This window comes from Leucoraja erinacea, chromosome 6 (assembly GCF_028641065.1).
Source record: "Leucoraja erinacea ecotype New England chromosome 6, Leri_hhj_1, whole genome shotgun sequence".
Classification (NCBI taxonomy): domain Eukaryota; kingdom Metazoa; phylum Chordata; class Chondrichthyes; order Rajiformes; family Rajidae; genus Leucoraja; species Leucoraja erinaceus.
In genome coordinates, this window is record NC_073382.1 from 86177357 (window position 1) to 86189523 (window position 12167).

General features: G+C 47.5%; 1 protein-coding gene across 1 annotated transcript; it reads left to right on the forward strand.

Annotated features, from left to right (window-relative positions):
- The first annotated feature begins 3718 nt into the window (after positions 1 to 3718).
- On the forward strand, positions 3719 to 12157 carry LOC129698452 (deleted in malignant brain tumors 1 protein-like). The gene is made up of 7 exons (XM_055637598.1): positions 3719 to 4235; positions 4676 to 4990; positions 7517 to 7831; positions 8279 to 8593; positions 11119 to 11433; positions 11881 to 12021; positions 12129 to 12157. The coding sequence occupies exons 1-7, from the start codon at positions 3956 to 3958 to the stop codon at positions 12155 to 12157; spliced, it is 1710 nt and encodes a 569-aa protein (XP_055493573.1). The 5' UTR covers positions 3719 to 3955.
- Positions 12158 to 12167: the final 10 nt, after the last annotated feature.

The following is a 12167-nucleotide window of genomic DNA, read 5'->3' on the forward strand; positions in this document are numbered from 1 at the left end:
ATAACTGAGGAGTTACTGAGCAAATGTTACAGGAGCAATGTTGAACACTGTTTGTCCACCATTGTGACTTTGATAGCTTCAGCTGGTAATAGCATAGGTCTGTTAATAATGACCTACATGGCACTTAAGAGGTTACTCCTTTGCACGTTTGTAAGTTCTGATAATGCAAAGTTCCAAATGCACTGCTGAAACACAGCCACCATATTGCCAATTACCCTTGATGAATAGAGGCTGCTTCATAACAACAAGGTTGTTACAGGCTTTTATTAATTCCAATCTCTTGCCCCAGGGTGGAGTCACAGAAAAATTAATAGAGTTAAAGGTAAATCCCAATAATCAATAACTCTAGTTGGTATCAACTTAAATTTTAACTGGATGGATGAGAAACCCCAATTTCTCAAATATAGTGTGTGGCTGAAACAGTTAATTTTAGCAAAATGCAGCATTAGAATATCATGCAGATAGGCCATAACAAGTGCTCTGAGCAGCCCAAGCGCCGGTTTTAGTAATTTGGTAAATAGCCTGCGAACTGAAGTTAGCATATTTTGCAACGCTTTAACTGTTATCATGCCCCATCCAGGTAAATTTCAAATATCTCTGGTGATCCCTGTGAATGAGAACTGAATAGTGTGTATCTTTGAGATCAATGCTTGCCATAAAGATCCCATGGAAATCAGTTATTAGACAGTAACAAAGTTTGCTATGCTGAAATGTTTATACTGCACATGCGAGTAAATTTGAAGATGAACCGACATCCTGCACCTTGCACAATGATCAGGCCATGCCTGCCATAGTTCCGAGCCTGCCTTGAAAACAGACTCTGGCCATATTTCGGAGCCTGTGTTGAAAGGCATTCCTGGCCATAATACTGAGCTTGCTTCGAAAGACAACTCTTGGCCATAATTCCAAGCCTGCTTGGGACCCTTGTATAGAACAGTATAAACTTTTCAAATGTTTACATAGTCATTTGTACAAAAAACAAGTGTAAAAATTACTAACTTGTAAATGGTCCCACATACCCCATGTTTCGGAAAGAACCAGACCCACCTACCTTCATGGTTACCGGTGGTCTTATGGTAAGCCCAAAGACCCCTGATGCGGGTTCTATTTCCATCCTTATTGGAGAATAGGATTGGTAGGGTACGTAGATTCCATATTTTCCCTGAGACCGGCTTGGGCCTTGGCCTGAAAGACCTCTGCCCAGCTTGCAGGCTGCCACCAGCTTCAGTGAACCGTTTACTGCCGATGGAGGCGTGGGGTGTGTTGTGAAGCTGTACTCGTCGTTGGTACCTTGATTAGTTCGACAGTTTTGCTTCCTCATCTAGGTCTTACCTATTGGATAGGTTTTCCCTGAAGAGAAGATTCGGCGGCTGGTTTCATTTCCTGGGTTTTCATGCCCACTCCAATGTCACCCCTGATGTTCACTGCCAGCACTTTCAGGAACAATTTTCAGGTGCATGATATCTTACAGCCATTACCTGTTCCTGTTATGACGTGACGTGAGGTTTTTTTTCTGCCAATGGCTGGACTTTCCTGCAGCAACTCCTTTGTTTGTGAGGATGTTGCAACCCTGGATGCCATGACAGACATTTCTTGTACCTCGCACATGTACTCCAGTATGTTCCACGGACATACTTCCGAGTTTGGAGTCAGTTACATACTGACCCCACGCACTCCTCTCCATAGCGAGGGTGATTAGTAAGTAGCCCCGAACAGGTGCTGCTGCAGGCCCCCGAGGAGACCTGCGCTGATATGGTCCCTCCACAGACCATATCCTTCGTGCCTCGTGGTATGTTCCTGGCTATACCTCCGAACTCCAAGTCAGACAAAACTGACCCCGAATGCTCCGCTCCTCAGAGAGGGAGACATTGTGCAGCCCTGTAACAGGTGTCGCTACCGCGGGCCCCAGAGGTGACCCACGGTGATATAACTCCCTCCTTTGGAGCATATCATTGTGGAGCACCGCTCCATCAGGTACTCCATGTGGGTTAGACGTCAGAAGACGTTACCTATTGAAGGAGGTGATCCTCTCCATCAGGAATCCTCCTTGCCTGACTCGTTTGAGTCAATGGGCCGTACAGACTTTCTTCATGGCTACCCTCCAAGCGGAGTTTCCAAGGTGCTACCGGCACCAGTCTGAAGCCACTGGTTCCACCGCCAGCGACTCGGAAGGCGAATTGGACCGCCACCTGCTGCCCGAACTTCCGCGGTCTCCGTAGGCGGTTACCCGTGGTCCGTGCCGGGATTCCCCGAGGTCCTGATCGGGTTTCCCCGAGGTCGTGACCGGGATTCCCCGTGGTCCGTGACTGGTATTTCCCACGGTCAATAAAGGTTTCCCCGCGGCCTGTCCGTACTTCACCCCGAAATTCAGCAGGTGAAATCTGAAAATAGAGTTTCCTGCAAAAGAAAACATAACCTGGAAATAAGTTTAAAACTTACCTTCAGGTTTAAACTTACCACTGGTAGGAGCAGCGCGCCTACCAGTCAGCCGCTGCGCAATGCGCTAGACGTAATGACGCGCATGCGGCCTTCTTCACATGGTCACGCACATGACTCCAAAGTAAAATTGGAGCGTGGAAAGTCGGGATAAGCTGAAGCGAAGGGACCAAGGTCTGAAAGAGGTTCATAAAATCACAAGGGGCACAGATAACATGGACATCACAACATATAATAATAATAATAAATTTTATGTTTGGGCGCCGTTCAAATCTCAAGGACAACGTACAAAGATTAACAGAAGAGAAAAAAACATATTGTCGGAGAAAAATAAATAATAAGGACATCATCAATACACAAATCTATATTACTAAAAGTCTGTTCTTGACCGGTGTTGGCCATCTGTGCTGCGAGTACTCAAATGTAAGCGTCCTTAGTGTTTCTAAAACACTTGCAGAATGTGTCACGATAGCGCTCCAGCGCTGTGCCGCCACCGAAGCCGAGGTGCTGGGCGGTCCCCACCAGGAAACGGCGCTCCACGCCCACTGGTAGGCCATGAGGACGGGTCGACGGGCAGCCCGGATATAAAGCTACCTCACCGACCAGGTAGGGACCTAGAAGTAAGATTACCTCCTTCCCCCCACATTCAGAAGTCCATTTCTCCAACAAACGAAGAAAAAGACTTACGAAAAACTGGGGGAAAAAAAAGAATTAAACGGACGGCTGCTGGTTAGCAGCAGTTCCCCAAGATGGCTCCTCCTCCTCATATATGTGTGGGAAGGAACTGCAGATGTTGATGCAACCTGAAGATGGACACAAAAAGCTTGTGTAACTCAGCGGATCAGACAGTCCCTCTAGAGAACAGGAATAGGCTTCGGTTCGTGACCCGTCTTCAGACGGAAAAAGGGTCTCAACCTTAAAAATCACCTGTTCCTTCTCACCAGAGATGCTGTCTGCCCGCTGAGTTACTCTGGCTTTTTGTGTCGATCAGAATATATGTCCCAGGGCATGAGAGTGGGACGACATAGAGGGCACAGGTTGAAGGTGAAAGGGAAAAGATTTAATAGGAACCTGAGAGGTAACACACAGAGGGTAGTGGGTGCATGGACAGAGCTGCCAAAGGAAGTGGTTGAGGCAGGTGCAACAAAAGCAAAATTTAATAAACATCTGGACAGATAAATGAATAGTAAAGCTTTGCAGAGATATGGACAGAATGATGTCTGGTGTAGAGGGAGCATCTTGGTCGGGTTGGATGACTTGAGCTGAAGGGCCTTCTCCTGTGCAGTGTGACACAGAGTCTGTTGGGGTGGGAGCCGAGGTTTGAGGAAGAATCAGGTTTTGTAGGGTTGTCTTGCTTTCGAGTGGCTGTGCAGCATCCTCCTGTCACCTGCGCTGTGAGGAGCGGAGAGCGACCTGCTGGCTACCCTGCTGAAAATCACATGAAATCCTGCAGCAGATTTAACCTCATCCCCCCTCTGTTGCAGGTCCGGTGCCCGTCCGTCTGGTGAATGGGAACAACATGTGCTCCGGGAGAGTGGAGGTCTATCAGAACTCCACCTGGGGCACCGTCTGTGGCACGAGCTGGGATATCAATGCAGGGAACGTGGTCTGCAGGGTGTTGAACTGTGGGATGGCCCGGTCAGTAACAACTGCTGTCTCTAACGGAGAGGCCACTGGGAACATCTGGCTGGATGGCATGAATTGTAATGGGACAGAGCCTGCCCTCGATCAGTGTCCTGCCAAACGATGGCAGGTGAATAACTGCACACACGGAGAGTACGCTGAAGTCTCCTGCTCAGGTGAGTGTGGGTGGGGATGGTCCCTCCTTGAGGAATGGGTTTCATTGCTCGGGTCAGGAATTTTACATTGAAACCGAAAGTGATGTTATCCATAATTAAAGACAACATGAAAATGAGATGAAGTTGTGGGCAGTGAGGGAGGTTGTGAATGGATGCAACGGGATATAGATTAGTTGAGTATTAGAGCAGAGAAATGGCAGATTGCGCTTAAATGTACAAGGATGACGTGATCCATTCCAAGAGACCAAATGCACTCGGGAAGTACACAGTAAATGGCAGGACACTCAGGGGCATTGATGACAAGGTCGTCAGATCTTTATTCCTGGGATGGATTTGTCCAATACCAGAGGTTTAAGGTGAGAAGGAGAAGGTTTAAAGGAGAGTTATGAGGTGAGTTTTGAGAACTTGACTAATTTCAAACTCATCCCCCTCTGTTGCAGGTCCGGTGGCCGTCCGTCTGGTGAATGGGAACAACATGTGCTCCGGGAGAGTGGAGGTCTATTATAACTCCACCTGGGGCACCGTCTGTGGCAGGAGCTGGGATATCAATGCGGGGAACGTGGTCTGCAGAGTGTTGAACTGTGGGACGGCCCGGTCTGTAACAACAGCCGTCTCCTACGGAGAGGCCACTGGGAACATCTGGCTGGATGGGGTGACGTGTAACGGGACAGAGCCTGCCCTCGACCAGTGTCCTGCCGGGCCATGGGGGGTGAATAACTGCACACACGGAGAGTACGCTGGAGTCTCCTGCTCAGGTGAGTGTGGATAACGCTCAGGGGGTGGGCAGTGTTAAGCCAGCCCATGGGGTGTGAATGATTGCAACCACAGTGAGGAGGCTGGAGTCTCCTGCTCAGGTGAGTGAGGGTGGTGAGGCAAGCTTGCAAACCTTCTACTGAAGTTTAGTTGTATATTTGTGCTCTCATCCCTCCAGTCTTGTCATCTTGGTTTGTAGCTTGGTTTACTGTCTTGCTGTGACTATAGAACTCCAGAATGCAGGGGATTACTTTTGTCTATTTCATGTGCGCCTCTAATGAAATATAGGCATGTTTAAGGATTCAGATCAGTGAATGAAGAAGAACAATTCAGATTACAAACAGCTATCTTTATTAAAGTAAATCATGAAAAAAGTTTAAACGCAACGATTCATAAGTCTTTTAAATGTCACTTTAGCATCTGCCTCCACCACCACATCTGGCATTGCGTGCCAGGCACCCATCACCCTCTGTGTGAAAAAGAACAAGCTCCGTACATTGTTCTTTTCAGTGACATGACTACGTGCTGCCTGTACAGAGTTTGCACGTTCTCCTAGTGATCACGTGGGTTTACTCCAGGTGCTCCAGTTTCCTCATACATTCCAAAGACTGCAGGTTTGTAGATTAATTGGCTTCTAGTGTGTAGAACAGGACTATTGTATAGGCGATCACTAGTTGTGGACTCTGTGGGCTGAAGGGCCTTTTGCAACGCTGTATCTATAAAGGTAACAACTAAAACTACATTGTGAGAGTGGGCCAAGGACCGGCAGATGGAGTTTAATTGTGACAAGCGCAAACTGATGCATTATGGGAAGGTAAAGCAGAGAACAATTTACAGAGTAAATTGCAGGGCCCTGGGAATGTTTGTAGACACAGAGACCTAGGGCTACAAGTACTCGATTCCTTGAAAGTAGCAACACAGACAGGCAGGGTGGCGAAGAAAGCATTTGGCACAATTGCCTTCATTGGTCAGGGCTTTGACTAGAGAAGGTGGTAGGTCTGAATGTAGCTCTATAAGGTTTTAGTTTGACCAGTTTTGTAGCATTCTGTTATATTCTGGTCTGCTCCATTACAGGAAGGATGTGGGAGCTTTGGAGAGGGAGCATAAGTTCACCAAGAGGCTTTTAGATAGGCAGATGGATATGGAGGGAATAAGAATATGGACCATGTGCAGGCAGCGGAGAATAGCTTATCTTGACATGACATTTGTGCACAGGCATTGTGGGCCGATGGACCTGTTCCGATGTACGTCATGTATTGTGTGTAGTCTGGTAGTTCAAAGGGTGCAGAAAAGATTCAGGAGGAATTTACCAGGAGTGATGGATTTGAGTTATAGGGAGACACTGGATAGAATAAGAAAAGTTAATAGACGGCAAACAGGAGGATAGAGCAGGGAAACTGGCCCTTCAGCCCACAGACTCCGCACTGATCATCACCCTTTCACTCATACTAATCTCGGATCACTCTCCACATATTCCCGTCAACTCTCCAGACTCCCATCCTTACTGATACACTCAGGGAATTAACAGCAGATGATAAACTCAATTAGCTGAGATATGAGAGAGGATTGGAGCATCCAGGGGAAAATTCATGCAGACCAGAGGGAGTGGAAAGTCCGGATAAGCTGGAGCGAAGGGACCAGGGTCTGAAAGAGGTTCATAAAATCACAAGGGGCACAGATAACGTGGACATCACAACATATGTGTAGGAAGGAACTGCAGATGTTGATTTAAACCGAAGATGTGTCCCAAAAAGCTTGTGTTACTCAGCTGATCAGCCAGCTTCTCCAGAGAACAGCAATAGGCTTCGGTTCGTGAACTGGCTTCAGACTGAAAAAGGGCCTCGACCTTAAAAATCAACTATTCCTAGCTTTTTGTGACGATCACAATATATGTTGCAATCTATGTTATCAGGATACCTAAATCTAAATTTTATTAGTTATTTATGTTATGACATCGGATGGAAGCTGCATAACAAATCTTATGTGCAATGACAATAAAAGATATTATTATTATTATTATTATTACTTTTATTATTATATCCCAGGGCATGAGTAAGACAGGGACGACATAGAGGGCACAGGGTGAAGGTGAAAGGGAAATTATTTAATAGGAACCTGAGACGTAACACACAGAGGGTAGTGGGTGCATGGACAGAGCTGCCAAAGGAAGTGGTTGAGGCAGGTGCAACAAAAGCAAAATTTAATAAACATCTGGACAGGTAAATGAATAGTAAAGCTTTGCAGAGATATGGACAGAATGATGTCTGGTGTAGAGGGAGCATCTTGGTCGGGTTGGATGACTTGAGCTGAAGGGCCTTCTCCTGGGCAATGTGACACAGAGTCTGTTGGGGTGGGAGCCGAGGTTTGAGGAAGAATCAGGTTTTGTAGGGTTGTCTTGCTTTCGAGTGGCTGTGCAGCATCCTCCAGTCACCTGCGCTGTGAGGAGCGGAGAGCGACCTGCTGGCTACCCTGCTGAAAATCACATGAAATCCTGCAGCAGATTTAACCTCATCCCCCCTCTGTTGCAGGTCCGGTGCCCGTCCGTCTGGTGAATGGGAACAACATGTGCTCCGGGAGAGTGGAGGTCTATCAGAACTCCACCTGGGGCACCGTCTGTGGCACGAGCTGGGATATCAATGCAGGGAACGTGGTCTGCAGGGTGTTGAACTGTGGGATGGCCCGGTCAGTAACAACTGCTGTCTCTAACGGAGAGGCCACTGGGAACATCTGGCTGGATGGCATGAATTGTAATGGGACAGAGCCTGCCCTCGATCAGTGTCCTGCCAAACGATGGCAGGTGAATAACTGCACACACGGAGAGTACGCTGAAGTCTCCTGCTCAGGTGAGTGTGGGTGGGGATGGTCCCTCCTTGAGGAGTGGGTTTCATTGCTCGGGTCAGGAATTTTACATTGAAACCGAAAGTGATGTTATCCATAATTAAAGACAACATGAAAATGAGATGAAGTTGTGGGCAGTGAGGGAGGTTGTGAATGGATGCAACGGGATATAGATTAGTTGAGTATTAGAGCAGAGAAATGGCAGATTGCGCTTAAATGTACAAGGATGACGTGATCCATTCCAAGAGACCAAATGCACTCGGGAAGTACACAGTAAATGGCAGGACACTCAGGGGCATTGATGACAAGGTCGTCAGATCTTTATTCCTGGGATGGATTTGTCCAATACCAGAGGGCACAGGTTTAAGGTGAGAAGGAGAAGGTTTAAAGGAGAGTTATGAGGTGAGTTTTGAGAACTTGACTAATTTCAAACTCATCCCCCTCTGTTGCAGGTCCGGTGGCCGTCCGTCTGGTGAATGGGAACAACATGTGCTCCGGGAGAGTGGAGGTCTATTATAACTCCACCTGGGGCACCGTCTGTGGCAGGAGCTGGGATATCAATGCGGGGAACGTGGTCTGCAGAGTGTTGAACTGTGGGACGGCCCGGTCTGTAACAACAGCCGTCTCCTACGGAGAGGCCACTGGGAACATCTGGCTGGATGGGGTGACGTGTAACGGGACAGAGCCTGCCCTCGACCAGTGTCCTGCCGGGCCATGGGGGGTGAATAACTGCACACACGGAGAGTACGCTGGAGTCTCCTGCTCAGGTGAGTGTGGATAACGCTCAGGGGGTGTGCAGTGTTAAGCCAGCCCATGGGGTGTGAATGATTGCAACCACAGTGAGGAGGCTGGAGTCTCCTGCTCGGGTGAGTGAGGGTGGTGAGGCAAGCTTGCAAACCTTCTACTGAAGTTTAGTTGTATATTTGTGCTCTCATCCCTCCAGTCTTGTCATCTTGGTTTGTAGCTTGGTTTACTGTCTTGCTGTGACTATAGAACTCCAGAATGCAGGGGATTACTTTTGTCTATTTCATGTGCGCCTCTAATGAAATATAGGCATGTTTAAGGATTCAGATCAGTGAATGAAGAAGAACAATTCAGATTACAAACAGCTATCTTTATTAAAGTAAATCATGAAAAAAGTTTAAACGCAACGATTCATAAGTCTTTTAAATGTCACTTTAGCATCTGCCTCCACCACCACATCTGGCATTGCGTGCCAGGCACCCATCACCCTCTGTGTGAAAAAGAACAAGCTCCGTACATTGTTCTTTTCAGTGACATGACTACGTGCTGCCTGTACAGAGTTTGCACGTTCTCCTAGTGATCACGTGGGTTTACTCCAGGTGCTCCAGTTTCCTCACACATTCCAAAGACTGCAGGTTTGTAGATTAATTGGCTTCTAGTGTGTAGAACAGGACTATTGTATAGGCGATCACTAGTTGTGGACTCTGTGGGCTGAAGGGCCTTTTGCAACGCTGTATCTATAAAGGTAACAACTAAAACTACATTGTGAGAGTGGGCCAAGGACCGGCAGATGGAGTTTAATTGTGACAAGTGCAAACTGATGCATTATGGGAAGTTAAAGCAGAGAACGATTCACAGAGTAAATTGCAGGGCCCTGGGAAAGTTTGTAGACACAGAGACCTAGGGCTACAAGTACTCGATTCCTTGAAAGTAGCAACACAGACAGGCAGGGTGGCGAAGAAAGCATTTGGCACAATTGCCTTCATTGGTCAGGGCTTTGACTAGAGAAGGTGGTAGGTCTGAATGTAGCTCTATAAGGTTTTAGTTTGACCAGTTTTGTAGCATTCTGTTATATTCTGGTCTGCTCCATTACAGGAAGGATGTGGGAGCTTTGGAGAGGGAGCATAAGTTCACCAAGAGGCTTTTAGATAGGCAGATGGATATGGAGGGAATAAGAATATGGACCATGTGCAGGCAGCGGAGAATAGCTTATCTTGACATGACATTTGTGCACAGGCATTGTGGGCCGATGGACCTGTTCCGATGTACGTCATGTATTGTGTGTAGTCTGGTAGTTCAAAGGGTGCAGAAAAGATTCAGGAGGAATTTACCAGGAGTGATGGATTTGAGTTATAGGGAGACACTGGATAGAATAAGAAAAGTTAATAGACGGCAAACAGGAGGATAGAGCAGGGAAACTGGCCCTTCAGCCCACAGACTCCGCACTGATCATCACCCTTTCACTCATACTAATCTCGGATCACTCTCCACATATTCCCGTCAACTCTCCAGACTCCCATCCTTACTGATACACTCAGGGAATTAACAGCAGATGATAAACTCAATTAGCTGAGATATGAGAGAGGATTGGAGCATCCAGGGGAAAATTCATGCAGACCAGAGGGAGTGGAAAGTCCGGATAAGCTGGAGCGAAGGGACCAGGGTCTGAAAGAGGTTCATAAAATCACAAGGGGCACAGATAACGTGGACATCACAACATATGTGTAGGAAGGAACTGCAGATGTTGATTTAAACCGAAGATGGACACAAAAAGCTTGTGTTACTCAGCTGATCAGCCAGCTTCTCCAGAGAACAGGAATAGGCTTCGGTACGTGAACCGTCTTCAGACTAAAAAAGGGCCTCGACCTTAAAAATCAACTATTCCTAGCTTTTTGTGACGATCACAATATATGTTGCAATCCATGTTATCAGGATACCTAAATCTAAATTTTATTAGTTATTTATGTTATGACATCGGATGGAAGCTGCATAACAAATCTTATGTGCAATGACAATAAAAGATATTATTATTATTTTTATTATTACTTTTATTATTATATCCCAGGGCATGAGTGAGACAGGGACGACATAGAGGGCACAGGGTGAAGGTGAAAGGGAAATTATTTAATAGGAACCTGAGACGTAACACACAGAGGGTAGTGGGTGCATGGACAGAGCTGCCAAAGGAAGTGGTTGAGGCAGGTGCAACAAAAGCAAAATTTAATAAACATCTGGACAGATAAATGAATAGTAAAGCTTTGCAGAGATATGGACAGAATGATGTCTGGTGTAGAGGGAGCATCTTGGTCGGGTTGGATGACTTGAGCTGAAGGGCCTTCTCCTGTGCAATGTGACACAGAGTCTGTTGGGGTGGGAGCCGAGGTTTGAGGAAGAATCAGGTTTTGTAGGGTTGTCTTGCTTTCGAGTGGCTGTGCAGCATCCTCCTGTCACCTGTGCTGTGAGGAGCGGAGAGCGACCTGCTGGCTACCCTGCTGAAAATCACATGAAATCCTGCAGCAGATTTAACCTCATCCCCCCTCTGTTGCAGGTCCGGTGCCCGTCCGTCTGGTGAATGGGAACAACATGTGCTCCGGGAGAGTGGAGGTCTATCAGAACTCCACCTGGGGCACCGTCTGTGGCACGAGCTGGGATATCAATGCAGGGAACGTGGTCTGCAGGGTGTTGAACTGTGGGATGGCCCGGTCAGTAACAACTGCTGTCTCTAACGGAGAGGCCACTGGGAACATCTGGCTGGATGGCATGAATTGTAATGGGACAGAGCCTGCCCTCGATCAGTGTCCTGCCAAACGATGGCAGGTGAATAACTGCACACACGGAGAGTACGCTGAAGTCTCCTGCTCAGGTGAGTGTGGGTGGGGATGGTCCCTCCTTGAGGAGTGGGTTTCATTGCTCGGGTCAGGAATTTTACATTGAAACCGAAAGTGATGTTATTCATAAATAAAGACAACATGAAAATGAGATGAAGTTGTGGGCAGTGAGGGAGGTTGTGAATGGATGCAACGGGATATAGATTAGTTGAGTATTAGAGCAGAGAAATGGCAGATTGCGCTTAAATGTACAAGGATGACGTGATCCATTCCAAGAGACCAAATGCACTCGGGAAGTACACAGTAAATGGCAGGACACTCAGGGGCATTGATGACAAGGTCGTCAGATCTTTATTCCTGGGATGGATTTGTCCAATACCAGAGGGCACAGGTTTAAGGTGAGAAGGAGAAGGTTTAAAGGAGAGTTATGAGGTGAGTTTTGAGAACTTGACTAATTTCAAACTCATCCCCCTCTGTTGCAGGTCCGGTGCCCGTCCGTCTGGTGAATGGGAACAACATGTGCTCCGGGAGAGTGGAGGTCTATTATAACTCCACCTGGGGCACCGTCTGTGGCAGGAGCTGGGATATCAATGCAGGGAACGTGGTCTGCAGAGTGTTGAACTGTGGGACGGCCCGGTCTGTAACAACAGCCGTCTCCTACGGAGAGGCCACTGGGAATATCTGGCTGGATGGGGTGACGTGTAACGGGACAGAGCCTGCCCTCGACCAGTGTCCTGCCGGGCCATGGGGGGTGAATAACTGCACACAC

Coding starts and splice junctions, on each gene's coding strand:
- LOC129698452 (XM_055637598.1), top strand. CDS start 3,956: ATGTGCTCCGGGAGAGTGGAGGTCTATCAGAACTCCACCTGGGGCACC. Junction 8,594..11,118: donor CGCTGGAGTCTCCTGCTCAG/GTGAGTGTGGAT, acceptor CCTCTGTTGCAG/GTCCGGTGCCCGTCCGTCTG. Junction 11,434..11,880: donor CGCTGAAGTCTCCTGCTCAG/GTGAGTGTGGGT, acceptor CCTCTGTTGCAG/GTCCGGTGCCCGTCCGTCTG.